We start from the raw sequence: 22,787 nt of genomic DNA, 5'->3' as shown, positions 1-22,787 counted from the left end.
TAGCTGATTGTTAAAACTCTTTGTCTCATTAACTGACATTTTCAGCAGCTCTGTGTGCAAATGGCCACACAGAGCTGCAGAAAAAAAACACCTTGAATTTCCAACATGGATTCCAGGCTGAAGCTCTGAAACATATTTAAGAGCGGCACACTGTGTGTCCAACAAGTCTCTAGCAGCGCCGGAGAAACCTCATGCTGTGATTGGCTCGGGGGCAGCGATTACATCAGAGACTCCACGGGCGCTACGACAACACGGGGAAGTCGCCGGGAGTTTAACTGGAGGTGGGATTGTTAAGCACGACTGCTGACGCCTTGTCTCAGAATGAGCACGTGACTGTAATTTTATCTCTGGAGGTTATTTCACTTCGTGCAGGAACCCTCGAGGCTGTGAATATTATTTCAGAGAGGAAAGCGTGCATCGTAGTAATAGGCTTGGGTCACATAAACATGTTTCACCGCAATGAATCATTCTGCCACTGAGTACACACAACTGAACTGTATGCATATGAAGGCACTTAAGTCTGGACACAACGTTGTTTTTCCACGTGGTTTGAGGTTCTACAACGAGGAGGCAGAGAGCGAGTCAGACCACAGGAAGACGCACACATGTCGTATTTCACCTGATATTCTTCTCAGTTCTGGAAATGTCCGCAGGATTACACACAAATCCACGTGTGGTTAAAAACCTGCCAATCCGTCACTCTCAATGTGTTTTACAACAACATCCACTGCTGGCAACGAAGCAGGAATCAGATTTTATGGTTGTGTGTTTGGTTGAGGCGGCTCTAAGCACTTGGTTGAGGTTAGGAGAAGTCTTGGTTAAATACTGACTGACCAATCTTTTTCTAACTCACCAGGAATCTAGGTGGCCTAACCCTAATCCTCCCCACCGTCCTCTCTACTACCTCTGTTATTTATAAGGATGTATTTATGAGAATTACAACCAATAAACCGTGTTATCTTTAGTGTATAGATGTACTTGATAGCACACAGGGCAGCACTTTCACGTGTTTAGTTGGAAACATCGTGCATGCTGCTATCCATTTCGTCTTTTCCACAGCTCAAACAAACAACCCAAACCTTCGACTCACAGCAGGACAGCACGAGCAGACTGACACACACACACACACACACACACACACACACACACACACACACGCACACACAGATCACAGCCCCTCCTCACTGCTCCAGTCACATGTCACATCTTCACCTCTGATTCTGTAATCCTGATCTCTGGTAGACTGTGTGTGTCTCTGCTTGATACATAGTGAGGACCAGGACAAGGTTTAACCAGCAGAGTGAGGACAATTTGGCAGATCCTCACAACTTCAGAGAACTGTTTTTAAGGGTTTGGTTGGAATCATGTGCAACGAGGGTCTAGTAAAGGCCCCTCTGTCCACACAACCAGGGCGTGCATACACACACACACACACACACACAGACAACGTAGCCTTTATAAATTCAGAAATCCCACATTGTTGAAACAAGGCTCTAATTGTCATTTTAGTGCATAACAACAACTCACTCAGATGTCACTCAGCTTAAGACTTGTATTTTTCTATATATATATATGTATATATATTTATATACATATATACGGTGTGTGTGTGTGTGTGTGTGCATGTGTGTGTGTGCGTGTGAGTGTGTGTGTTAACTTTAATGAAAAGTTTCCTTAATGGTTCAAAACACTTTGCACTGATCCATCTATTCATCCTGACACATTCCCTCCATCCTTCACTTGCTTTAAAAGGATAAATGGATCGGTAGATGTTCTGCACGCATCTCCATCCATCCATCCATCCATCCATCCATCCATCCATCCATCCCTTCATCCCTCCATCCATCCATCCATCCATCCCTCCATCCATCCATCCATCCATCCCTCCATCCATCCATCCATCCATCCATCCATCACCCCCTCCTTATTGTTCTGCTGATGAAGAAACACTCCTCCTCATAGACACTGCTTAAACAGGGTTTCCTGATTCATCATCAGCTTGTTGTGTTATTTTTCTGTGTAACTGGTCAAATATGCACAAAATGACTGTACTGAGCAACATTTTAATGCTTCTCTGTTTTGGTCAGAATCTTCCAGAATACATTAGATTTACTAGAATTTGTCATTTCTAATGCCTAAAGAAAACAAAAACTTGATTACAAAGCCAGTGAATTAACAGTGTGTATAAGGATGAAGTGCTGCTTCACTTTCTGAACCCCTTCATCCATCCACCCATCGGAAGCGGCAGCAGTGGTGGTGTCTTACCGGGGTAGAAGTCTTTGGATTTGGACAGTTTGATGGTGGCTCCGGTCTCTTTCTGCAGCTGGACGATGGTCTGACCTCCCTTCCCGATGATCGAACCTGCCGCATAGCTGGGAATCAAAACCTTCAGGAAGTACTCGCCTTCCTCTGCAGCAGGAAACAGGAAACAGGAAATCAGAGAGAGCTACTGCAGGTTATGTTGGTTTAACTTCAAATAAAGCTGAAAAAGAAAAACATTATTCGTCTGTTTGAACCTTTTCCCTCATGCCCGCCTTGTTTCTATTTTTCCTGCGTTAGAAACAATTTCCAGCATTTTTACAGTTGGAAATGCAGAAAAAAAGAATTTCTCATCCAATGCAGGAATGGAATGAGCGTAAACTGTGAAGTGGAAGCTAAGTGTTTGTCAGTAATCACAGTCTGACAGAACAGATGTGAGTCGGTGCCGCATCACTACGCCAAAGCAGAATAATTTGTCTCTCTATCCCCCCCCCCCCCCCCCCCCCCCCCCCGCCGCTCCCTCTCCACCGGCCATCCAAGGCTTCCTGAAGCTGCATAAATCCACCCAATCACATCAAACGATGACTGATATCCATGACAACTAATTATTTCCATAATCAGATGATTCGCTGTCGGCGTTATCTCTCCCCTTTCTCTGCATGTCCATTTGCGCGAGCCTCTAAACACTCTCTCCAGATTGGTCTGATCTAATTTCAGCGCCGGGCACGAGGAATCTGGTCCTCGTCACTGCCTTGGCGCGAGGGGAGGGAGCTGAGGAATATGCTTCTCGTCGGTTTTGTTATTAAAGCTAATCAGATTCAACCAACGCTTGTGGATGCAACGCCTCGCGAATGCATAACACCACATGGCTGCCATGACACACACACACACACACACACACACACACACACATGCACTCATTAACATGTGCAGATCAGCTCGCATAAACAAACACAAAGCAGCCGAGCGCAGCAGAATCACATATTCTCATCCTGCTGACATGGAGCTGCACCTGCATTGAGGAACACAGTGTAAACTCTGGATGTGAGAGGAAGACGCCGTCTGTTTCATGTGGCCTCGCGCTTTGTTTTGACTGTTTTCAGCACTGAGCTCATCTAATTGGCCTGATGGAATAAATATGTCTCTGAGTGACTTCATGAGCCGAAGCTGAAGTCGGATTCATATAGAAAAATTATTTTGTGTAATCATCCCGAAGGAGGAAAAGGAGGACCTTGCAACAGAAGTGATGAACCATTCCATCCTTTAAAAAAAGTGCCAACATCTCACCACCTTTGTCCATTTTACCAAGACATCAAGCTTTAGTTTCCTCAAAACGCAGCTGCTAACCAAGAGAAGTAGAATTCATCAGTAACGTCTTTGCATTGGCTCTAGTTCTTTTTTGTTATTTGTTTATAATCTCTATCTCCCTTTCCATACTCCCAAATGTTGCCTCAGGTATTCAAGCACTGAACAATAAATGTGCGGATAAATTAAGACCAACAAATACGGTCTAAAAACTGTAGAACAGCATCTTTCATACTAATGAGTGGCAGCTTGCTGCACTTCACTGCACCTTATGAGTTTTAGATTTTTGATGCTCATTAAGAGCTCTTGAAGAAATAATCGTGAGCATCCTTAGCGGAGACTGTAGCCGTGCAGCTTCACAAACCATCCAGGCTAGTAAACATGAGCGCGTTCTCTCGTGGATCTCTGGAGAAGCTTCTGTATTTGCATATGAACTGAAAACAACCTCAATTACAGGTGTGTCGACTGACTTAATAAGGTTTGACATTTTCACGCCAATGCTCCGCTCCCTGGAACAAACAGCGTTCAACAGTCGTGCTTCAGGTTTTGCGAAAAACTACGAAGTGAAGAAAACTGAAAGGTCATTTTAATCATTTTGGGTTCATTCAGAGCGGAGACACATTCAGGGGCTTCAGTGACACGCTGACCTGAAGCAAGACTGGAACTGGACCCGCGACCTTTTGGTTGTAGCCTGCTGCTTCTTTAACAATACAGTGAGAGCGAGAGAGATGTCTGACCCTCGCAGGCCACTGCAGTTCTCTTCCTCCCACTGTCTGGCTCAGGAAGAACCACCGACCTGCCCGTCGGTGCAGAATCACAATGACTGAAACATGGAGGCGTTGTGTCAGAGGTTCATCAGCAGAGACGTATGGGTGTATGCATGTGTGTGTGCGTGTGTGTGTGTGTGTGTGTGTGGGTGGGTGTGTTTGGGTGTATAGCAATTCCACATGCCTTTGTTTCCATGGTGATGATACCAACAAGCCATGGGTCAAAGGCCAAATAAACTGCAGCACTACCTCACACTCAGTGCCTCATTCCTTCCCCTTTAAAGGGCTATTTCAGCTACGAGCCTGTTTGCTTCAGAAAATTATGGCAAATTATAGATCATAAGAGTCCCAAAAACTGCAAGAAATGAACCCAGTGAGATGTCGCGTCTTTCTAAATAAAATGCCATTATTGTCATGGTTCTGGGTTTTAGTTATTTCCTCTTTTATGTTGAAAGAGTTTCTCCTCATGTGTGCTTTGTTTTACTTCCTGTCTTTGTTTGTTTCCCGCCCTTGTGATTGTGGATTAGTTTCACCTGTCCCTCGTTAGTCTTCCCTCTCTTGGGTTTAGTCAGTGTGTTTCCCTCTTCCAGTTGTCAGGTCGTCTGTGTTTGTTCTCTTGTCCTGCATTTGTTTCCTGCTTGTGCCAAACTGGTTTGTTATTCCTTTGGTAATTTGTACTTCTTCTTTGTTTTTTTATTTTCCCCCTGCCTGCTCCTGCAGTTTTTTTCCTGCCTGTTTTGTTTGTCTGGATTCAGTTCTGGTTACTAAGGCTCGCTTTTTCTTCTTCGACCTGCCTGCGTGTTCAGCATCCAAAACTGAACCATTATGTACCAAAGTTAACTTTCTTTAAATTAAAGAACATCTTCACGGCTTATATTGAGGGCTCAATTCAACAGACCTGCTAAGAAACACTGCTTTTGATTTTTTTTTTCAGATATACTTTTTCATTGCTTTGAGCAGCAAAATAAACTTCCATTCACCTCCATTGTTTTGTGGTGGCATCAGACATGTCAGAGGTGAATACCTCAAACCGTCAGCAAATCAAACAAAACTACCTGCATGGCAGAATCCCACTGCCTGACCCTGTAAAGCCTTAAATCTTCAACAAAACCATAGTTTATTTGATAATTTTTTCACTGAGGAGCTTAAGAAAGAATGCCACCATGACTTCATCAGCGTGATTTAAAATCACACATTGTTTAATCAAAAATGAATTAAAATGAAATTCGACCAGACTACGCTGAAGATCTTGTGAGGACTCTGTGAGAAATCCTTAATCTCTTTAGCCTTGACATCAGCAATAATATATTTTTAAAAAGAATTTATTCTTTCATATAATTCTATGAAGAAACTGTTCCTGGAGGTTGTGAATCTAATAACAGCTCTTTGCACAGTGGTTTTGCGGTGTTATGTCTCTTTAAACTGCCACTGATTCACTGTGTCTCATCTTCCCTCCCTTGCAGAATTCTTCATATTTGATAATCCAGGACACATAACCTCAGGAGGCAGATTAAAATAGGATTATTATTACAGGGGCACACTTTCTCACAAGGGCAAGGCACCTCGTAACACAGCTGTTCCCTGTCTGTTACCCAGGTGAACAACTGGAGACACTAAACTGTAAAAACACACATGCATTAAAAATATCCTGCATTGATTGTGAACTAGTTGGATGATTTATGATCCAATAAGGTTGCACTGAGGATTACTAAATACCCTTTAATGGCTATAACACCCTTTAAATTACACTTACATTGCAACAAAGTGGAACTGAAGTGTTTGTGACACCTCACTATGAATACATTTAGTTTGCTCAGGTTGATAAGTAATTTAACAAAGAGATGCTGGGAGTTTGCCGAGGTCTCAAAAGTCACACACCTAAAAAAAAGGTGTCTGTACAAACCTCGAGTCCTGAGAAGATGTCTGACAAATGAATACTCCTGCATGGACAGAACATGGGTGTGAACAGGCTTTAAATATCTCTGACACACAGCGGCTTAAGAGCATCTGCTGAAACTTGAATCCCTGTTCTGACCAACAAATAGTGCCTAAAAGTCCCCAACTTTCCTTCAAGCTCACAGCTGATCTCTTTTTGAAAGACCTTTAACACAAATGTTGCACCCACACAGGTCTTTTCACTTATTTTGCATGGTTAGATTAGAGCTCCACTCAAGACTGCGGGTGTGTAAAGACTCAACTCAAGTGGGATAATTCCAGGTTCACGTCATGTGGGACGGAAAAGGTCCCCAATTCATGCTAGGAGCATGTTTGTGAGGGTTAGAAACACTGTGAATTGACAGTATATGATTAAATTATTATTATTTTTTTATGATTGGAAATATTGAAGAAAACACTAACTGCAAAAAAGTACACTCTGCAAACGTGTCCTAATGTTATGCAACTAGATAGACGTGGTTTCTTTCAAACACTGAAAATCTCAACTGATGACATGTCGCTCCTTCCATTCCCACCAAACGTTTGCTGTCTGTGCTCCAAACTGTTCAAGTTTGTAAAGGGATTGTAGCGGTACAGTGTTCAGAGTGAGAAATACTGGGTGGGCTCTGTTCTCATCTCTGAGTGTTCAGCCAAGTCAAAGCATGAGCACACAGACAGGAAAACCTGACACTCCCCTGCCCTTCCTCAGCTCTGCTAGTGATGAAACACAAGCTGCAGGGAGCTCAGAGGATGCAGAAACCAACCTTCTCTTACCCACTTTCTCATCTGTAACCATCCGTTGGCTCCTTCTCTCAATACATTGTAAAGATGTAGATCTGATCATGCTAGCAAAATGCTGAATGCTAACAAGCTGATATATTTAACTGGTGGTTAGCTTCCACCTCAGCCTCTTGCTCACTACGCTGGATTTCATCTGAACAACAGCTGAAGATGTGACACTTTGGCTGATTTAAGGATGCTTGTTGAATGTGTTTCACCCCTTCTTTCAGTTATTTTTTAGCGCTTTGTTTGCAGCAGACATACGTCTCCTCCAAACCTTGTGTTTGGGATGGATGTGGCGTATTTTTGGGGCCCAGCCCCGAGCAACTCATGTCAACCTTCAGCTGCACTGCGGCACGTCACCAAGCTCTTACAGCTTCCTGATGAGAAACATGACTTCATTTCAGAACAGGCTCCTAATCCTCGTTTTTAAAGTGCGAGCATGGTGACTAACTCTTGTCCATATTTAGCTATTTTTTCATTTTAGTAACAACACCCTTATCTTTGGGAACCTCAGGCGAGCTGGCTATCCCTAATTAGCTGCACAGTAACAACACTGATGTAATGTTTATTGTGCTGATAAAGTTTTTGCTCTGATACTAACATCGCTTACAGCAGCACTTTGTGTTTAAGCTTGAAAAAATGTCACATGGTTGTGGCCTAAAACTGTCTGTCTTCTCCTTCTTCTCCTCCTTCATCCTTGTTACCTCTCTCTTCTCCTCTCATTTCACCTCCTTTCCTTTCTGTTCCTTTCCTTTCGTCTTGCCTCCTTTCCTCTCAGTCCTAGTCACCTTCCATTTTCTCCTCCTCTCCTCTCCTCAGTGTGCTGCAGTGACCCACTTTAAGAACGAAGCCTTGGACTGACCTGCTTTAGATGGAGGCAAGCTAATTATAACCAGCCTGTATTAATAAGGCTGGGGAATTGGTAAATACGAAACACACACACACACACACACACACACATGCAGGCACACACAAACACGAACGCTTGTCTACAGCGGAAAACAGAGCGCACACACTCACAAACACCTCTTCGACAAACATAGCATTTCCGACGTCTTATAAACAAGCCTACACACCTTGGCAACATGAGTCATCGTGTATGTACGACGACCTAATGAGTGACTCGTGTTCATCGCTTGTGTCTGTTGCATGGTAACACTTGAATCTGTTACCATGGCGAGCATTAAAAAATGCATATACTGTCCTAGAACAGACGATTTCTGAGCCCCAGTGCGTCCTGTAAAAACGACTATCGATTATAGTCATACAGAAAATTTTTTGGAAACAGATGTTTATGCAAAACAAGGCTGTGAGATTCAATACCCTCCAACATCTGTATCATTAAAGACCACTGCAGACTTCCAGTGCTGAGTTTGTTAATATGGTTATGTAACAGACTGAATTATGCTTTGGAAATAAGCTTTTAGCAGGTTTGATAACTGCCATGACTCAATTTTCATAAATATGAACTAACTTAGAGGTATAAAAAAAGCTAAAACTATGCAGCACGATCTGCCTCTTCCTCCCACACTGCACTATGCTGGATGACACTGTTTACAGGGAAGATCTATCAACATTCCTCAAATTTCATCAGGTTTTTCTGCTTTTTTAAAAGCCTCTCACATGTATCAGTCCACAAAGTGATGCATCTTTCAAAGGTAAAGCTCTTAGTGTGCAATGATAAAGAGCTTTTTATCCATCTAAGACACATTAGCAGACTCTAAAGCCTGCTCTGTACTTAGGGATGTGATGTTTTGTGCACTTCATAGATTTGTGAGTCTATATGATCATACTAATATTGAAATTATAAGAATTAATAGAGAGGCTCCCATGGTATAACAGTTATTAACAGTCAACAGTAGAGTGGATGCATGAATTTTAAACATAATTGTTGCTTTCTGGAGTGAAGCTGCTAACTTGTTTGAGATATCTTGTTCACTATCATCCGTCCAGTTGTAACTGCTTTAATGTCACTACGGAGAACACAAAAGTAAAAACCTAATTTTGATGAATTATCCTGCCACCCATGTCACCGGTGTCATCCTGATCCAGTGTGGACCCCGTCCACAAAGAGCACAGTCGGGGTGCATTTCTACCAGTTTCAGAACAGCCAAGCCACATTTATCTACCTGTCACAGTTGCAAATTCTAATTATGTGCAATTATACCCCACACTCCCTTCGGCATGTCATCCCACGTCCCAGGGGTGCAGGTGATACTTATGCTTGCCAGTCTATCCAAGCATAATAAGCAGCCGGAGGCTCTGTTGGCCACGTCTGACCCATCAGTGTTAACACTAACCTCAAAATCCGATGGAGGTCACGTAGCGCTCACCCACGCAATATTCCCTCTCACTGCTGAGCACATCTAAAAGTGATGGTGAAAGAAAAAACGTCCCTTCTCTTGGGTGTTTGTGCGAAATGTCTTGGGGTAGCTTGAAATAATTCATTCTTTGGAGAAAAAAGCTGAAAAGACAAAGTCTTATTGATGCTTGGAGAAAAAAAACAAAAGTCAAACCATAACGTCAGGTTCATGGCTGCTTAGGCCAATAAAATAACCACAAATAACACACTGCTGTGTTAGCGGCAGAACCTGATGTCTTAGCATGATGTCAGACTCATTGTTCTCTGCAACTATTTTCTGCACTAGTTAATCTGAAGCATCATCAAAGATCCCGCGTCTCAGCCCCCCCCGTGTGCAGCGACTCTTTCATGCTGACAACATAATGAGCATGTAAACTTTCAGTCCAAATAAGAACAAGAAAAACACCATAATTACAGATGTGGTGATTGTTACTGATTACTTCTTAATGTTTTAGCTGTCAGACAGTGCTGAGGGAGTCTTTTGTGGGGTTCCTAAAAGGATGCAAGACACTTTAGGACACGGACAATGACCTTAATGTCATATAGAGAGCAGGAGGCTGTTGCACAAGAATAAAATGCTGGCATTGTACGACGGGTTAAATTTGTACATTTCATATGTTTTTTAGGTCTCTTATAAAAGAGGTTTTTATCTAAATGTGGCTTCCTAGTTACATTAAGGCCACCAAGGTCGGTTGGTGGTGGAGTATCAGATAGACCAGACTACTGCACCGCTGTTCAAGCCGTGTTTGTGGCTACAAACGTATATTTTTCTCAAGAGATCGGGACGTTTTCCAGGCGTGTGTGTTGTGACTAGAACATGATCTTTTCCTCGTGAAACCAAGTGGTTTTTGTGCCTAAACCGAAGCAGACCTCGACCACAGCCTTCTCACAACACACGGCTGAAGACTGAAATGTAAATAATCATAAAGGATGTAAAGAAATGTAAAGACATATCCGTGGCTTGCAGAAACGTACAATGCTAACATTTAATCTGGGTGGTGCACATGTTCAAACATTGCTGTGTTTGAATGTAGTACGGGAGTTAAGGCCTCAGTATGCTTCAGACAAAGGCTTGTTGGATCGTCTACCTCATTGTGTCGAGAGACACACAGAAGACACAGAGTTCTGTGTGTGTGTGTGTGTGTAGATGGTGTGTCTGCAGCTGAGTAACTACAGGGTTCCCTACTGGATGCTGTGATGAGGGTCTTTGTTTTCACTGCTCTAAGCAACACACACACACACACACACACACACACACACACACACACACACACACATACTGTCATGTTTTCAACACTTCAGAGGACATTGAATTGACTTACATTCATTTACCTGAACCCTAACCATAACCACTACTTGCCAAACCCGAACCCTGACCTTTACCTGAACCCTGACCTGAGTCAAAGCCTTCAGGCTAAACTCTAATGATGCACATTTAATGAGTCACATTGTGGGGACTTTTGTCCCCATAAGGAAGGAGATTTATGGCCCCACAACATGAGTAATATATGTCCATATACACACTGCAACTGTAACGGCTGTGTGTGTATGTGTGTGTTACGAAAACCAAAAACGGTGTCTGTTCACCTTTGAGGTTCTGTGGGTCAAAAATTTAGGATGAGGGAGAGCGAGACGTAGAGGTCGTTCACAATAAATAATAAATGGTCCTCCACCACGACATAACTGGATGAGTAAACAGTCCAATCTGTTGCTAAGGCCCCTGCGGACCCGCCAGGCCCAGAATAGGCTCTCCATGCTGGGGGATTGGAGGCTCAAATCCTAGGATCTGGTGTCCACAGGCCTGCAGGGGCGGGGCAGGGGGGCTGAAGATCACAAATCTTTTCTCATGTTCTGTTGCTTTTCCTCACACACTTCACTCTGACAAGCATGCCTACAGTCACTTCTTCACCGGGGAAACAGAGGAAATGCTCCGAGTACGCAGAGTTTTTAGAGTTTAAAGAGCTGTAGTTTGTGAAATACATGTGCAGTCACTTCCTTTTAGACGCAGTCTTTAGTCTATAGTATCTGCACATCATATAAAACCAGCAAAGAACGTTTGGCTGTGTTTAAGAAAGCTCTACTTCATTGTTCCAGACCACGAATGGTGGAAATCCAGATATTACACACCACCTTCACCAGCTGGCCAGAATTCAGAGAACCGTCATTACATAAGTAACTAGTCTCTCTGCTCTTTGTTCTATATAGGCCTATTACATATCTGGCCGGCATTGGTCTCTTATTAAAACAGATAACAACCTGCTATCAAACATCTAAAGAATTGGATATGGTGCATTTTTTATCATAATTAGTCAATCCACATGAGCATCAGAATAAAAACTATCCTGGTATTTCATTGGTCAGTCTCACTGTTTCATGACGGTATAAATGCTCTTTCAGAAATGTTTCCACCTTAACAGGACCATATATCTGAGGAAACCCCTGAACCGATAACAGAAATCAGCTCTCGATATGGTCAATCAGCAGTTTCATCCCAAAAATATCCCAATCCGTCTCTCAAACAAAATTGGGTCAGCTGCACCACAGCGGCCCAGACCAGAATCTTGAGCAGCTTTGTGTCGAAACATCAGACGCGAGTCCCACGTTAGGGAGAAAGTCTGAAGTGCAGCAGCGTGAACGTGGCCTCAGCTGAGGAAGGGGGGCTCTGACCTCTGGGGACTTGGAAAATATTCATCTCCCCTAAGCAGGGAGAGTTAAGGGGGGCAGGCTTTGTCTAACACACCCCCTCCAGTCCTCTGCTCTTTTGTTGGGAGGTAGCATTCACACACACACACACACACGCACACACACACACACACACACACAAGCATGTAAAGCTCTCCAGCAGTGAGGCTCTGACCAGCTGTCTTCATTCTGAAAGATGGGCGCCATCGCTCATAAACACAGAGAGCTCGCAGAGGAAATATCTCTAACTTCATCATTCTCTCCTCCGCAGTGTCTCAACGCTTCACTTTTCTCACACCGTTTATTCAGTGTAGATTAAAGGAGGTGACGTTCAGTGAGCAAAGGAGCTCCCATTTCTTCATCACTGGATTCAGAAGCTGCCAGCAGCCCCTTTAAATGATCAAATATTTGGAGAAGAATTGGTCTAATTCATAGATGCATGTAAAGCAACTTGAAACATCATTTTCATTTGGCCTGTTTTGCCAAATAACAGACAAGTGTGTTCTTAAAAAAAGAGCTTTTCTCCTCCTCAGTATCAAGGTGACTCATGACACCAGCAGCATCGAATGCTGTGCTTTGTTTTGATGCCAGCAATCGTTCTCTTAGAGAGGCTGTTTTTAAAATGGAGGTCATTTTGATGTGAAAATGACTCTCAACTCTTTATTAAGAAAAATAATAACAGTTTGTAGCAAAGATCAGAGTAAATTATGGACCTCTGAAACATTATTTATAGACCGGGTTGCCTAAAAACTGCAGAAATGTGGAATAGAATAGAAAAAGACATGAAGTTCTGGTCAGTAATAGACGAGGTAACACCTCTGTCTACTTATCGTAAACAGAAACCCGACAGAGTAATCTGATAGAACAACATCATGAAACAGACATTAATCTTAAAGAGAGAACCAATCAAATGCTTCCATACTAAAACGATGCCCATCATCAGGCCGTCTGCACAGAGATCGAAGCAGACATGGTGGCTACGCTAACAAAGATAGCTGAAGCAGCCGCCTCCTTTCTCTGCCTTCAGTGTGTGTGTGTGTGTGTGTGTGTGTGTGTGAAAACCGGTGTGTATTGTTCATGGACCAAGACTATTTCAGAGGAGGGGGCCCTTCCAGTCGTCCTCACTGCATCGGCCCTTTCATCACTCCCTTATCCATATTCATCGCCGCCCTGCTCTCCTCACCTATCAGCGACCAGCTAGCTGTGACTGGCGTCTCGCTCCACCAATCGCACGCCTCCCTTTGTGGAAATATTCCCACCTCTCATCCCCTTCACCCCACCCTGTACAATGGCTTCTTTTTTTTACTTTGACGCAGTGGCTTGAAAAAAAAAAAAAAGAGGAAGAGGAGAGGGTGGAGGAGGAGAAGGAGAGTCGCAGCTAGCACTGGCAGGGTCCCGCTGGCGGCGGCTGCGAATCGACCGACAGCCTCGGAAACGATTGCCGAGCGAGCGTTGTCAATGGCAGTCTGCGATTGATGGAGGGGGTGGGTGGAGGATGAAATGATGGGAGGACGGGGGTGAAGGAGGACAAGCGGAGGGTGCAGTCGTGATGGTTTGAAGTAGAGCATGATTAGTATGGATGAGGAGGAGAGGAAGGTGGAGAGAGTGGAAGAGAGGAGCGCAGCCCAGAAACGCTCGCGAATGAACAAAACAGGCATCTCACAGCAGAGGACGTCGTGTTCCACAAGATAACCAGAATAAAGCCGCGAACTCTGCTCATTCTCAACGTCTGAAAAATACAACTCTGTGTATTTTCTAAGAAAACATCTCAACAGTTCTGAACTTATCATTTCCTTCAATAAAAATATCGGGCTCATGCTGTTGCAGTTTTAGTGGTATTTAAGGCTCAGTCCTCTCTGCCTGGTGTCTATTTTTGAGCGTTCACAGCCAAACGTGGGGCTTCTTCCTCCTCAGCCCGGACAGCCAATCAATGTGAGGAAGGCAGCTCTCCTTTGTATGGATGACCCAAAAAAAGATGCTTCGCTCAGCTCCAGGAGCCGCAGAAAACACTTGGATCAATAGCATCAAAGGGCCCGTCTCACGCCGCCAAGGCTCTATACACAGCATGCACGTGTGTGTGTGTGTGTGTGTGTGTGCGTGCATGTCGTCCATCCGCAGCGCAATACATCAATTACACACCTCTTCATCCCACTCATTTAACTTCATCTCGGCTTTTTGCGAATAAAGTCAGACAGAAAACACAAAGACAACCACACACACACACAGAGGAATCTTCCGGCCTGCCGCTAGTCCCCTAATGTCACTTGGCAAGGGCATTTCAAGGCCCCCCTCCTCCTTCCCAACATCGGCTTGCCAGTCCATCCATTTGCTAAATGAATGCATTATATCTTACAGACAGAGGAGGAGAAAAACGAGAAGTGAATGCCTTTCATACGAAGTGATGAACGGACTAAAAGGTCTGAGCGTCCAGGTCTAAAACTTTTCCCTGACTCTTAAACCTGTAGGCCTCTACGCTCATTTTCTGGCCACCTACATGAAATAAAAAAAACACCCAATTTATTTAGTTTGCACTTACATAAGACTTCTTAATGGCTTATACAAGCAGGTTTTATTTTTCTCTGAGAGCTGCATTTGCTTTGAACGGACAGAATCTGAGTCATTTCAATTAGGCTGAGAAGCTGCTGTTGGGCACTGGGTTATCATTACTCGTTCTGCAGTACCCTCAACAAATATCACTCTGTCGTGTCAGTGGAGAGTTTTAGCCCCGCACAGTCTGAATGATGTTTGTTTTCCATCAGAAGACGTCAACACGGGCGATGAAAAAAGCAAATTATCATTTTGGGGCTTAGAAATGTTGAAATTTAAACACGATATTCCAAAATATTGCACATGCAAAAATACATGCAGTGCAAAAGCTGAGCATTAATTGTAAATGCTTTAACCTCTCAACCTGTGTGTTCCATAACTACTGTGACTGTATTTAAACTGTTGCTGCATGTCTGCAGCCACTACGGTACGGTTTTATGTGTGTGTGTGTGTTCTTGGGAAAAAATAATTTAGTAACAAATTTAAGGTGATTTAGGGAAATAAAATGTCTTATTTCTGCTCGGTAGCATCAGATATCCTCATACCCTGAACCATGTGACTACTCGATAGTATAAAAGTATTCAACACCACTCTCCTGAATAATATTCTGATTTTCTTTTTGGTTGTCTTTACTGGAAAATAATTCATTCTTTGTGGGTTTTTCTCTAAATAAATGTAGTTTCGTTTAAAATATAAAAGCCTACATAGTAAAAATACGGAGTCCTGATTGGCCGACAGCAGCATATCCTTAAATTATAAAATAAGTGCAGGACTTTTAGCCAATCATGAGCCAGTTTGGCTTTGAAAGTGATCTAACTTTAAACTTCTGATACTAAATGTATTAACAATGACCTCATTAAATGTCTCTAATCATATATGTGCACGATCAGAGGGGAATCTTAATTCCTTTAATGTGGGGGAGATCCCTGCTGGTCGGGGTGAGGCGTTGGTTTGGGGGTGGGGGTGGGGGGTGTGCAATAAGAATGGGTTTGGGTTGGTGGATTAAAGGGCTGGTGGGGGGTGCAGGGCTGTGAACACTGGCTACTGCAGCTAGTCATTGATCTTTTCTTCTTTAAGGCCTTCAGCTTTTCAGAAGATGTGTCTGTGATTTATGACCCTCAGGGGTTACAGTGGTCCCGTATCATCCCACTCCTACTGTCTGACAGCTGACCAGCTCTTTCTGTCTGATGTCGTGTTTTACACGCACACACACGCGCGCACACACACACACGGATAAGCGTCTACTCTCACGTGTTCATTTGTCTCAGTGACATGAATGGGAAAACCTTCGCTTGTTCCTTACATCTGGATATATTTTTAAACTGCAGCTGTTGGGTGATGCCTGAAAACTTTCTGCTCCAATAAAGAGAAAAATGTGTAAAATTAAAAGGCTTTCTTCTTCCTTTCAGAGCCCTGCATTAGGTTTTAAACTACCTGTGAAAAAGGAAAAACACTCATCACAGCAGTCATGTGATTTCTGCAGAGCAGCGGCTGCACAGTGCACACTGTAGCTGTCATATATCACACTTTGAGCACAATCGGAGAAAGAACATTTCAACAATACATCAGCAGTCATCAACCCAAATGCTTTGATGATATGGCTGGCATGAGGTCAAAGGTCATCAGGACTCATCTGTGCAGTAATGTTGGGTATCATGACAAAAGAAACACTGAATTTGTATAAAAAAGCATGAAAATGGATGTTATGGAATTGATAACACACAATATAAACAATATCAGCATGCATTATCCTGAACCATGAGTAGAATATGATGGTGTTACATGTTACTTTAAATCCTATTTAAATGTCAGGCCCTGCAGCAGTCAGACCTCATTGCCCTGAAATTTCGATTTCACTCTGCAGTTTGGCCATAGAGAAGACAACATGTATGTGCTGTCACTGCTGAATCAGTCCTGCATTGAAGAAGGTTACAGTAAAGATTAAAAAACAGGAAGAAGATCAAAATCAAAGTCTCTCTTACCATGAGTCTCAGTTTCTTGGTGAGGGAATACAATTCCTTCAGTTTCAAATAGGGGCTGCAGGAAGGCCACTACAGAGAGAGGAAGCACAGGGGTGGGGGGTGGGGGGTGTGGCGTAAACTAATCATACATAGAAACAACCATATGATCTCTTAGCAGCACTTTGACTTCTATAACTTTACAACTGCAACCTGAGCGCAGTTTAAAAATAGAAATACAAAAACATAATCTCAGAGAAAATATATGGCTTCTGAAAAGCAATTTGGGTGAAATCAACAACTACAAGGTGAATGTTTTCTTCTGCATCAAGGGCCAGAAATAGAAACAGTTCCCGCATTGTGTTATTAGTGAAATAAAAGAACCATTTGGGGTAATCTCATTTGTGTCAGCTGATTAATTCAAATTCTAAATATAAATCACAATGGAGATCACCAAGACCAAATTATTCACCCGTGTAATTAGTAAAAAATACATTTAAAAAGTAGAATTGATTTAACTGTCAGTGCAAAATTGTCACAAAAGACCTGCAACCAAGATCCGATTCCTCTTTCTTGTTTATTTTAAGGGGCTGTAGGGAAGTGTGTGTGTGTGTGTGTTTGTGTGTGTGTGTGTGTGTATGCGAGAGAATAACTTGTTCATTTTCAACCAAACGTCAGCTGATCGTCAGCCTGATGCTTCCGGCTGAGGGATAGTTGACCTGGTGGCACGGCGGCCGTCCTCCCTGCCTGAGTGAAAGCCTGGCTGCGCTCATCATCATCATCATCATCCCAACCTTTTCATTTGTCTAAATGGACGAGCTGTCTGACTGTAACGGAGGCGGGAGGATGGTCCCCTGAGGGGGAGCCTTGGGTTTTCACATACAGCGTGCAGGGGCCTTTAGTGCTCCGAGTGCTGCATCGATCTGCAGTTAAACGCTGCTCGCTAACCTGCAGCTCACCCCTCCTCAGCCGGACGCTCTCTCTGTTTAATAATTACTCCTGAAGATGGCTGTCATGTTTCCTGATGGGAGCTGAAGAAACTGTTAAAAATGACCGTCCTGTTTGTTTCTGTCCCGGCCTGGTCGCCCAAAATGTATTGATCTCAGGACTCTCTATGGTCTAAAGATTAGATTTTTAAATTGTGCCACTCACTGTGCACTAAAAGGAACAGACCACTCGAACTCTACAGGTCTGTTAACATTTTATGTTCTCAAAACATCAACCTTCATGTCCAGTTGGACTAAATCAGCATATCATGCAAAATTTAGAGCTTTGTGAGAGTAATCAGGTCAATAATGACACAGTATCTAATCTGATGGAGGTTCCTCTCTGATCAAACCTGCAGCAGGATCAATAAATGCATTTTCTTTGCATTTATTAGTCATTTAAATCAATCGTCAATCTCAGCATTAAAGGTGCAGGTCACCTAAAAATGTATTAACTTTTTTGTCAAAATCTATCTAAGGCCAAGACTTGAATGTTTGACTCTAAACTTCTCTGTACAGGAATATTTTCTCAGTCCCTACATTGACATATTTCTCTTTGTCCTACACACAGCATTATAGGCCGACGTGTCCACAGTGACAGTCACATTTAACAGTCTGCACTGGTCTAATTAGAACATTTCTAAGGGAGTCTTGTACACTCAGAATCTTTAGCTGCATATTAAAAATCTTCACCATCTCTTCCCTTCGTGCATGCAGCACACGTGTTGTGTAAATAACACATTTAAAAGTAGTGTATGTCCAAATGTCCATGATGGGGTGCATGGCCAGGATAGGCTACTGATGGTTGTAATGCTGGATGATGGGAATGCTTGGCGCATGACAGCATGTAAACAAAAACCAAATATGGTGATTGCCATGGTTACATATCCATATTTCATCCAACCAGAGAATAATGAAGAAAGATGATTGGACAATTTAGAGGAAAAAAATCTCTCCCTCCGAGCTGCAGGTAAATCAGGACAGCAAAGAATGATCAAAAATATAGAGGCACTGACATGCTGCAATAACAGAGACACTGTCGCATTCTGAGCTGCTCTGGATTCGCCTTGTTCTCTCCGGCTCGCCGCGGGCCTGCTGTTAATATGAGTCCGCTTGTTTATCCGCTTGTGTAATTGTACACAAAGCGGCAATGGTGGCTGATGTGTGAGATTATCACAAGGTCATCCGTCGACGGGATGAGAGCCTGCGATCACGCACCAGCCTGATCTGGCTTTCACTTGTTTACATCCTGATTTTGGCTCCAGCATGGCCGCTGTGGCTGCGCGTAAATCTTAAGACGCAATAAAAACACCCAATTCGGCTGATCTAAAGAGGCTAAAAGAGTCAGGATGTGCGCGAAGGGAACCGGCGGCTTCCCTCCAAATCCCCCTCTGTCCCTCTCATTGTTTCCTTTCCATCAAAAGCGGCGGCCCGTGATTATTTTCACGCTGATGGAAAATGACTGTCGGCTCATTAGAAATCGGACAATAAATCGTGCCATCTATTTTTGTATCACTGCGTAACTGAATCACAGATCTATGAATGTGCGGCTGTAACGTGCCGCGGCGTACGCTAAGAATCAGATCAACCTGCTCCGCTTTCTCTCTGCCTGCCTCAGGACGAAGCAACATTCACCGAAACCCGAACAGCTCCCCGCATCCCCATCGCTGCTCTTACCTCCCGTGTTTGTGCGTTTGGTGCTGCTGGCCTCCGTCGGAGTCTCCAGGGGTCTTTTACGTGAGTCCGGGGGATCGGACTCCATGTGTGGTTGTTGATTGTGATGGTGAGGATTTGAGAAAATCCCGTTTTGCTGTACTGCTCCGCCGGCCATCATTTTCAAGCTTGCTCTTGGATGCTTGGGCTGCGTTTGCGGTTAATTCCCCCCTTTTCCCGTTTTTTTTACGCAGCGTAGCCGTGCAGATGAGTCCTTAGAGGAGGCGAGAGCGATTTAGGAATTGGAAAATACGCCTGTTTCTTACGGACGGGGAAGGTTAGCTGCGCGTTTCTCTGTGGTGCGCCGTGCGTACAGAGATGCTGCGCAGGGACAGAAAGAAAGAAACGCTGGAGCGGCAAATGATCGAGTCAGAGGGGGGAAAATCCGAAACCTCTGCAGATGGAGAATGATCTAGGCTACTAAAAACGTGCAAATGAAGCGTCAATCTTCCATCAACCTTCTGATATGCGGGCTAGGATATGTGTGTCATTCCGCTGCAACCGGATAAAAGAGCGTACTCATGTCAGGCAGTGCAGGATGGTGGCGCTCCTCTGCAACGGCCAGCGAAACGGAACAATAAATAAAACAAAACAAAAAAACACAGCCGAGAGACAAAGAGGCGAAATCAACCGAAGAAAGAAAGGAAATTTCGGTGAAACAATAATAATAGAAAAAATCCGATGCGTTACTGGAGGGCTACTAGAATTTCTTTCTTCTTTTCCTGTCCTGGCTCCGATCGTGAAGACACCCAGAGGTGACGGGGTGTTCGAGGGGGGTCCGGGGACGCGGAGCTGAAGGAACACAGACACGGAGACGGTTTTTCCTGCTCGTTCTCTGTCGGTGAAGATGCTGCAGTCTTGCGTTCAGAGCATCCCTTCTCTGACTGGCTGCTAGAGGGAGCGCAGGGGAGCGGCTGACGTCACAGGGCCCAAGGTGCCTTCACCGACATCCCGTAAACAAAGCATTCAGAGAGTTTTATGGAAAAGTGGGACTTCTCTGTGTGTGTTTTTTGGTGTCGTTTGGTCAAGAAATAAATCCTACAATAGTAACTCGAGGAAATATGTTGTCTAGTTTGTTTCTTTTTGTTTACAAGACCGGGATATTATGTAGTGATTGAATTTGATTAACCTACAGTGGCTTCAACTATTTCATGCTACTCTTCACAAACAGATGTCTGGGTTAGGCACAAGATTTTGGTATCAAAACTGTTGTGGTTTCTGTTTGTAGTCCGAGAAATATTGACCAATCACGTTTCAGTGGCTTCAGGTTGCATGCAGGTAAATATCTGAATTTCCCCAGCTGGGGATTAATAAAGTATGTCTTATTTTATCTTATCTTGGGAGCAAGTGAGGCAGAATGCATTGGCTGAAATGCAGTCCTTGTACACATCGGCTATCATCTGATGACAATTTAGTTTTTAAAAATTTATTCGCATTCAAGGTTTGCTGAAATGCTGCCTGAAAGCTTCACAAGTTGCAATTTGGACCGTAAATAATAACCAGCACAGAGGTGAAAGTCTTGGCCTGGATATCATAGTGGCCCTGAAACACTGTTGCCACCAGAGTCTAAACTGTCCCCAGAAAATCTCTTGGCCCTGGCACTTTGCAGGTTGTCATGAAAAATATTTGGACAAAAGCCAAATGAAAGTAGCCTGCAGTGAAAGAGAAAGCATGTTGACGAGTCTAAGTCAAATACACATTTTATCTTCGGAGCTCAGTTCAAACATAAAATCCCGCCGTGCCACGTTGTAGTCACAACCAACTCATGGCTGCCTTGTTTTCGACGTCACCTGAAGGCATCACGAGAGAGAAAGCAAGAAAATGAGAAGGAGAGAGACGCCTCCGTCGAGACGCGATTGGCCGAGGCTGCATTTCTCCGGCACAGGACACAGATTTCTGCCGGTGGAGTCACATGACGGAGAGGAAAGGATGCGGCGGCGGGGCTTTACTCCGTTACAGCCGCGGCAAATGCAATTATGGTTTAACGGGAGCTTGAAGGTCCCGCTGCGGATGTTTGAAGGTCTGTAACGCTGCCTGCCAGCAGGCCGAGTCAGCCTTCAACACACCTGGAGATCTGCAGGAGAGCTCGCCCTTAGTCTTCTGGCTTGAATTGAAGTATTAGAAAACGGCAAGTGAATCAAACTGGTGAGAGTTTAATGAATGTGTTTTTATTTAGGTGGGAAAGGTACAGATCAGCTGCATTTTTTTTGAAAATCTAATAGACCTACATTTTTTGTTTATACTGGTGTTTTTTTCCCCCCTTACAACCTCAAATTTAAAAGATTTTTGTTTCCAAAGCACCTGAGCAACCCTGATGACCCTCAGGCCAGATGCCAGGCCTGTTCAGCTTCTACCTGCACCAAAAAAACAAAAACAAAAAAAAAACCTTTGATAGGTCTGGTAGTTTTGCATGATCATGACGCCGTGCTGAAACATCCTTATAACACAGGAAGCATGAAACCTGAGCACCCGGCCTGTCTCACCTGTCCCCTCAGCTGCTGTGTGACCCACCTGTGTGTGCTGCGCCTGACATCTCTGCGTTGCTCCGCCTGGATCTGAAGAGGGATCCTCCAGCACTGTGAGCTGTCTGAGAGAGCTATACCCGCCTCAGTCTTTCTCTCTCTCTTACACACACACACACACACACACACACACTCACACTCACACATTTGGCATATTCTCACACACACTCTGAGAGACACGCAATACCTTCTACTCCCTCTCTCCTCCTCTGTCCAGTGCCGTACGGATGCGATGCGCCCTCAATGCCTCCTGTAGATTGTAGTCAAGGTGACATTGTGCTGCCTGTGCACACACACACACACACACATACAAACACGCACACACACACACACACAGACAGACAGAGTCACACAGAGCAGCTCTCTCACACTATTTCACATCACCATGAGAAACGAAACATAGGTCTCCCGCTCTGGAAATACGTGGCAAATCGGAGGCAGATGGATCCCAAGCTGCAGTCTGAAACAGATTCTGCACCACAAATAGCAGACGCCGCTCAGAGGGACAAAAGGCCTGGATGCCGGCACCTAATTGTATGAGCTCCTCTGCATAGTCTGTAGAGTGTAGCACAGTTTCATCTGGACACATGTATTTATGCATTTGGAGCAGAGACAAAATCTGCTGGAAGCTGAACTGTGAGGGTCCCACACTGCCAGACCGTCCACGCTGCCGCTGCAGCATATGGAAAAAGTGAAGTAGCCCCATAAGCAGTAAAGCACACAGACTAGCAGCATTCTTGAGTTTTTATTAGGCTGGAGCTATGAGCAGATGTTAGTGAGATGGTTTTCAGAGATTTGGTTCTGCACACTCCTGTTCGAATGTGGACGTTGACCCCAAACAGTTAAAGCAGCTTTCAGAGTTGCCACAAATGATCCTGAACACCACATGCAATTTGGAAGAATAAGCAAGGTTAGAGCAATAACTCAGTTTTTCCCGCTATGTAATAATCTGAATGTAAAAGCTTCAG

The 22,787-nt window shown here is 44.0% G+C and overlaps 1 protein-coding gene across 2 annotated transcripts in view; it reads right to left on the bottom strand.

Moving 5' to 3' along the window:
* Positions 1-19,418, bottom strand: part of LOC121609627 (RNA-binding protein Nova-1-like) — a 66,584-nt gene extending 47,166 nt beyond the window's left edge. Inside the window, exons 1-3 of one of the 2 annotated variants that reach the window (XM_041941308.1) lie at positions 19,262-19,418; positions 16,623-16,691; positions 2,266-2,409 (exon numbers count right to left, since the gene is read on the bottom strand). In XM_041941308.1, the coding sequence (XP_041797242.1) occupies positions 2,266-2,409; positions 16,623-16,691; positions 19,262-19,418 (370 nt within the window). The remainder of the gene's footprint in view (positions 1-2,265; positions 2,410-16,622; positions 16,692-19,261) is intronic. The other variant, XM_041941309.1, reaches the window with a different exon arrangement.
* Positions 19,419-22,787: the final 3,369 nt, after the last annotated feature.

The sequence above is a fragment of the Chelmon rostratus genome, chromosome 7 (genome assembly GCF_017976325.1).
Source record: "Chelmon rostratus isolate fCheRos1 chromosome 7, fCheRos1.pri, whole genome shotgun sequence".
In the NCBI taxonomy this organism is placed as follows: domain Eukaryota; kingdom Metazoa; phylum Chordata; class Actinopteri; order Chaetodontiformes; family Chaetodontidae; genus Chelmon; species Chelmon rostratus.
The sequence above is the reverse complement of the archived record's forward strand: the minus strand, read 5'-3'. Positions and strand labels throughout refer to the sequence as shown.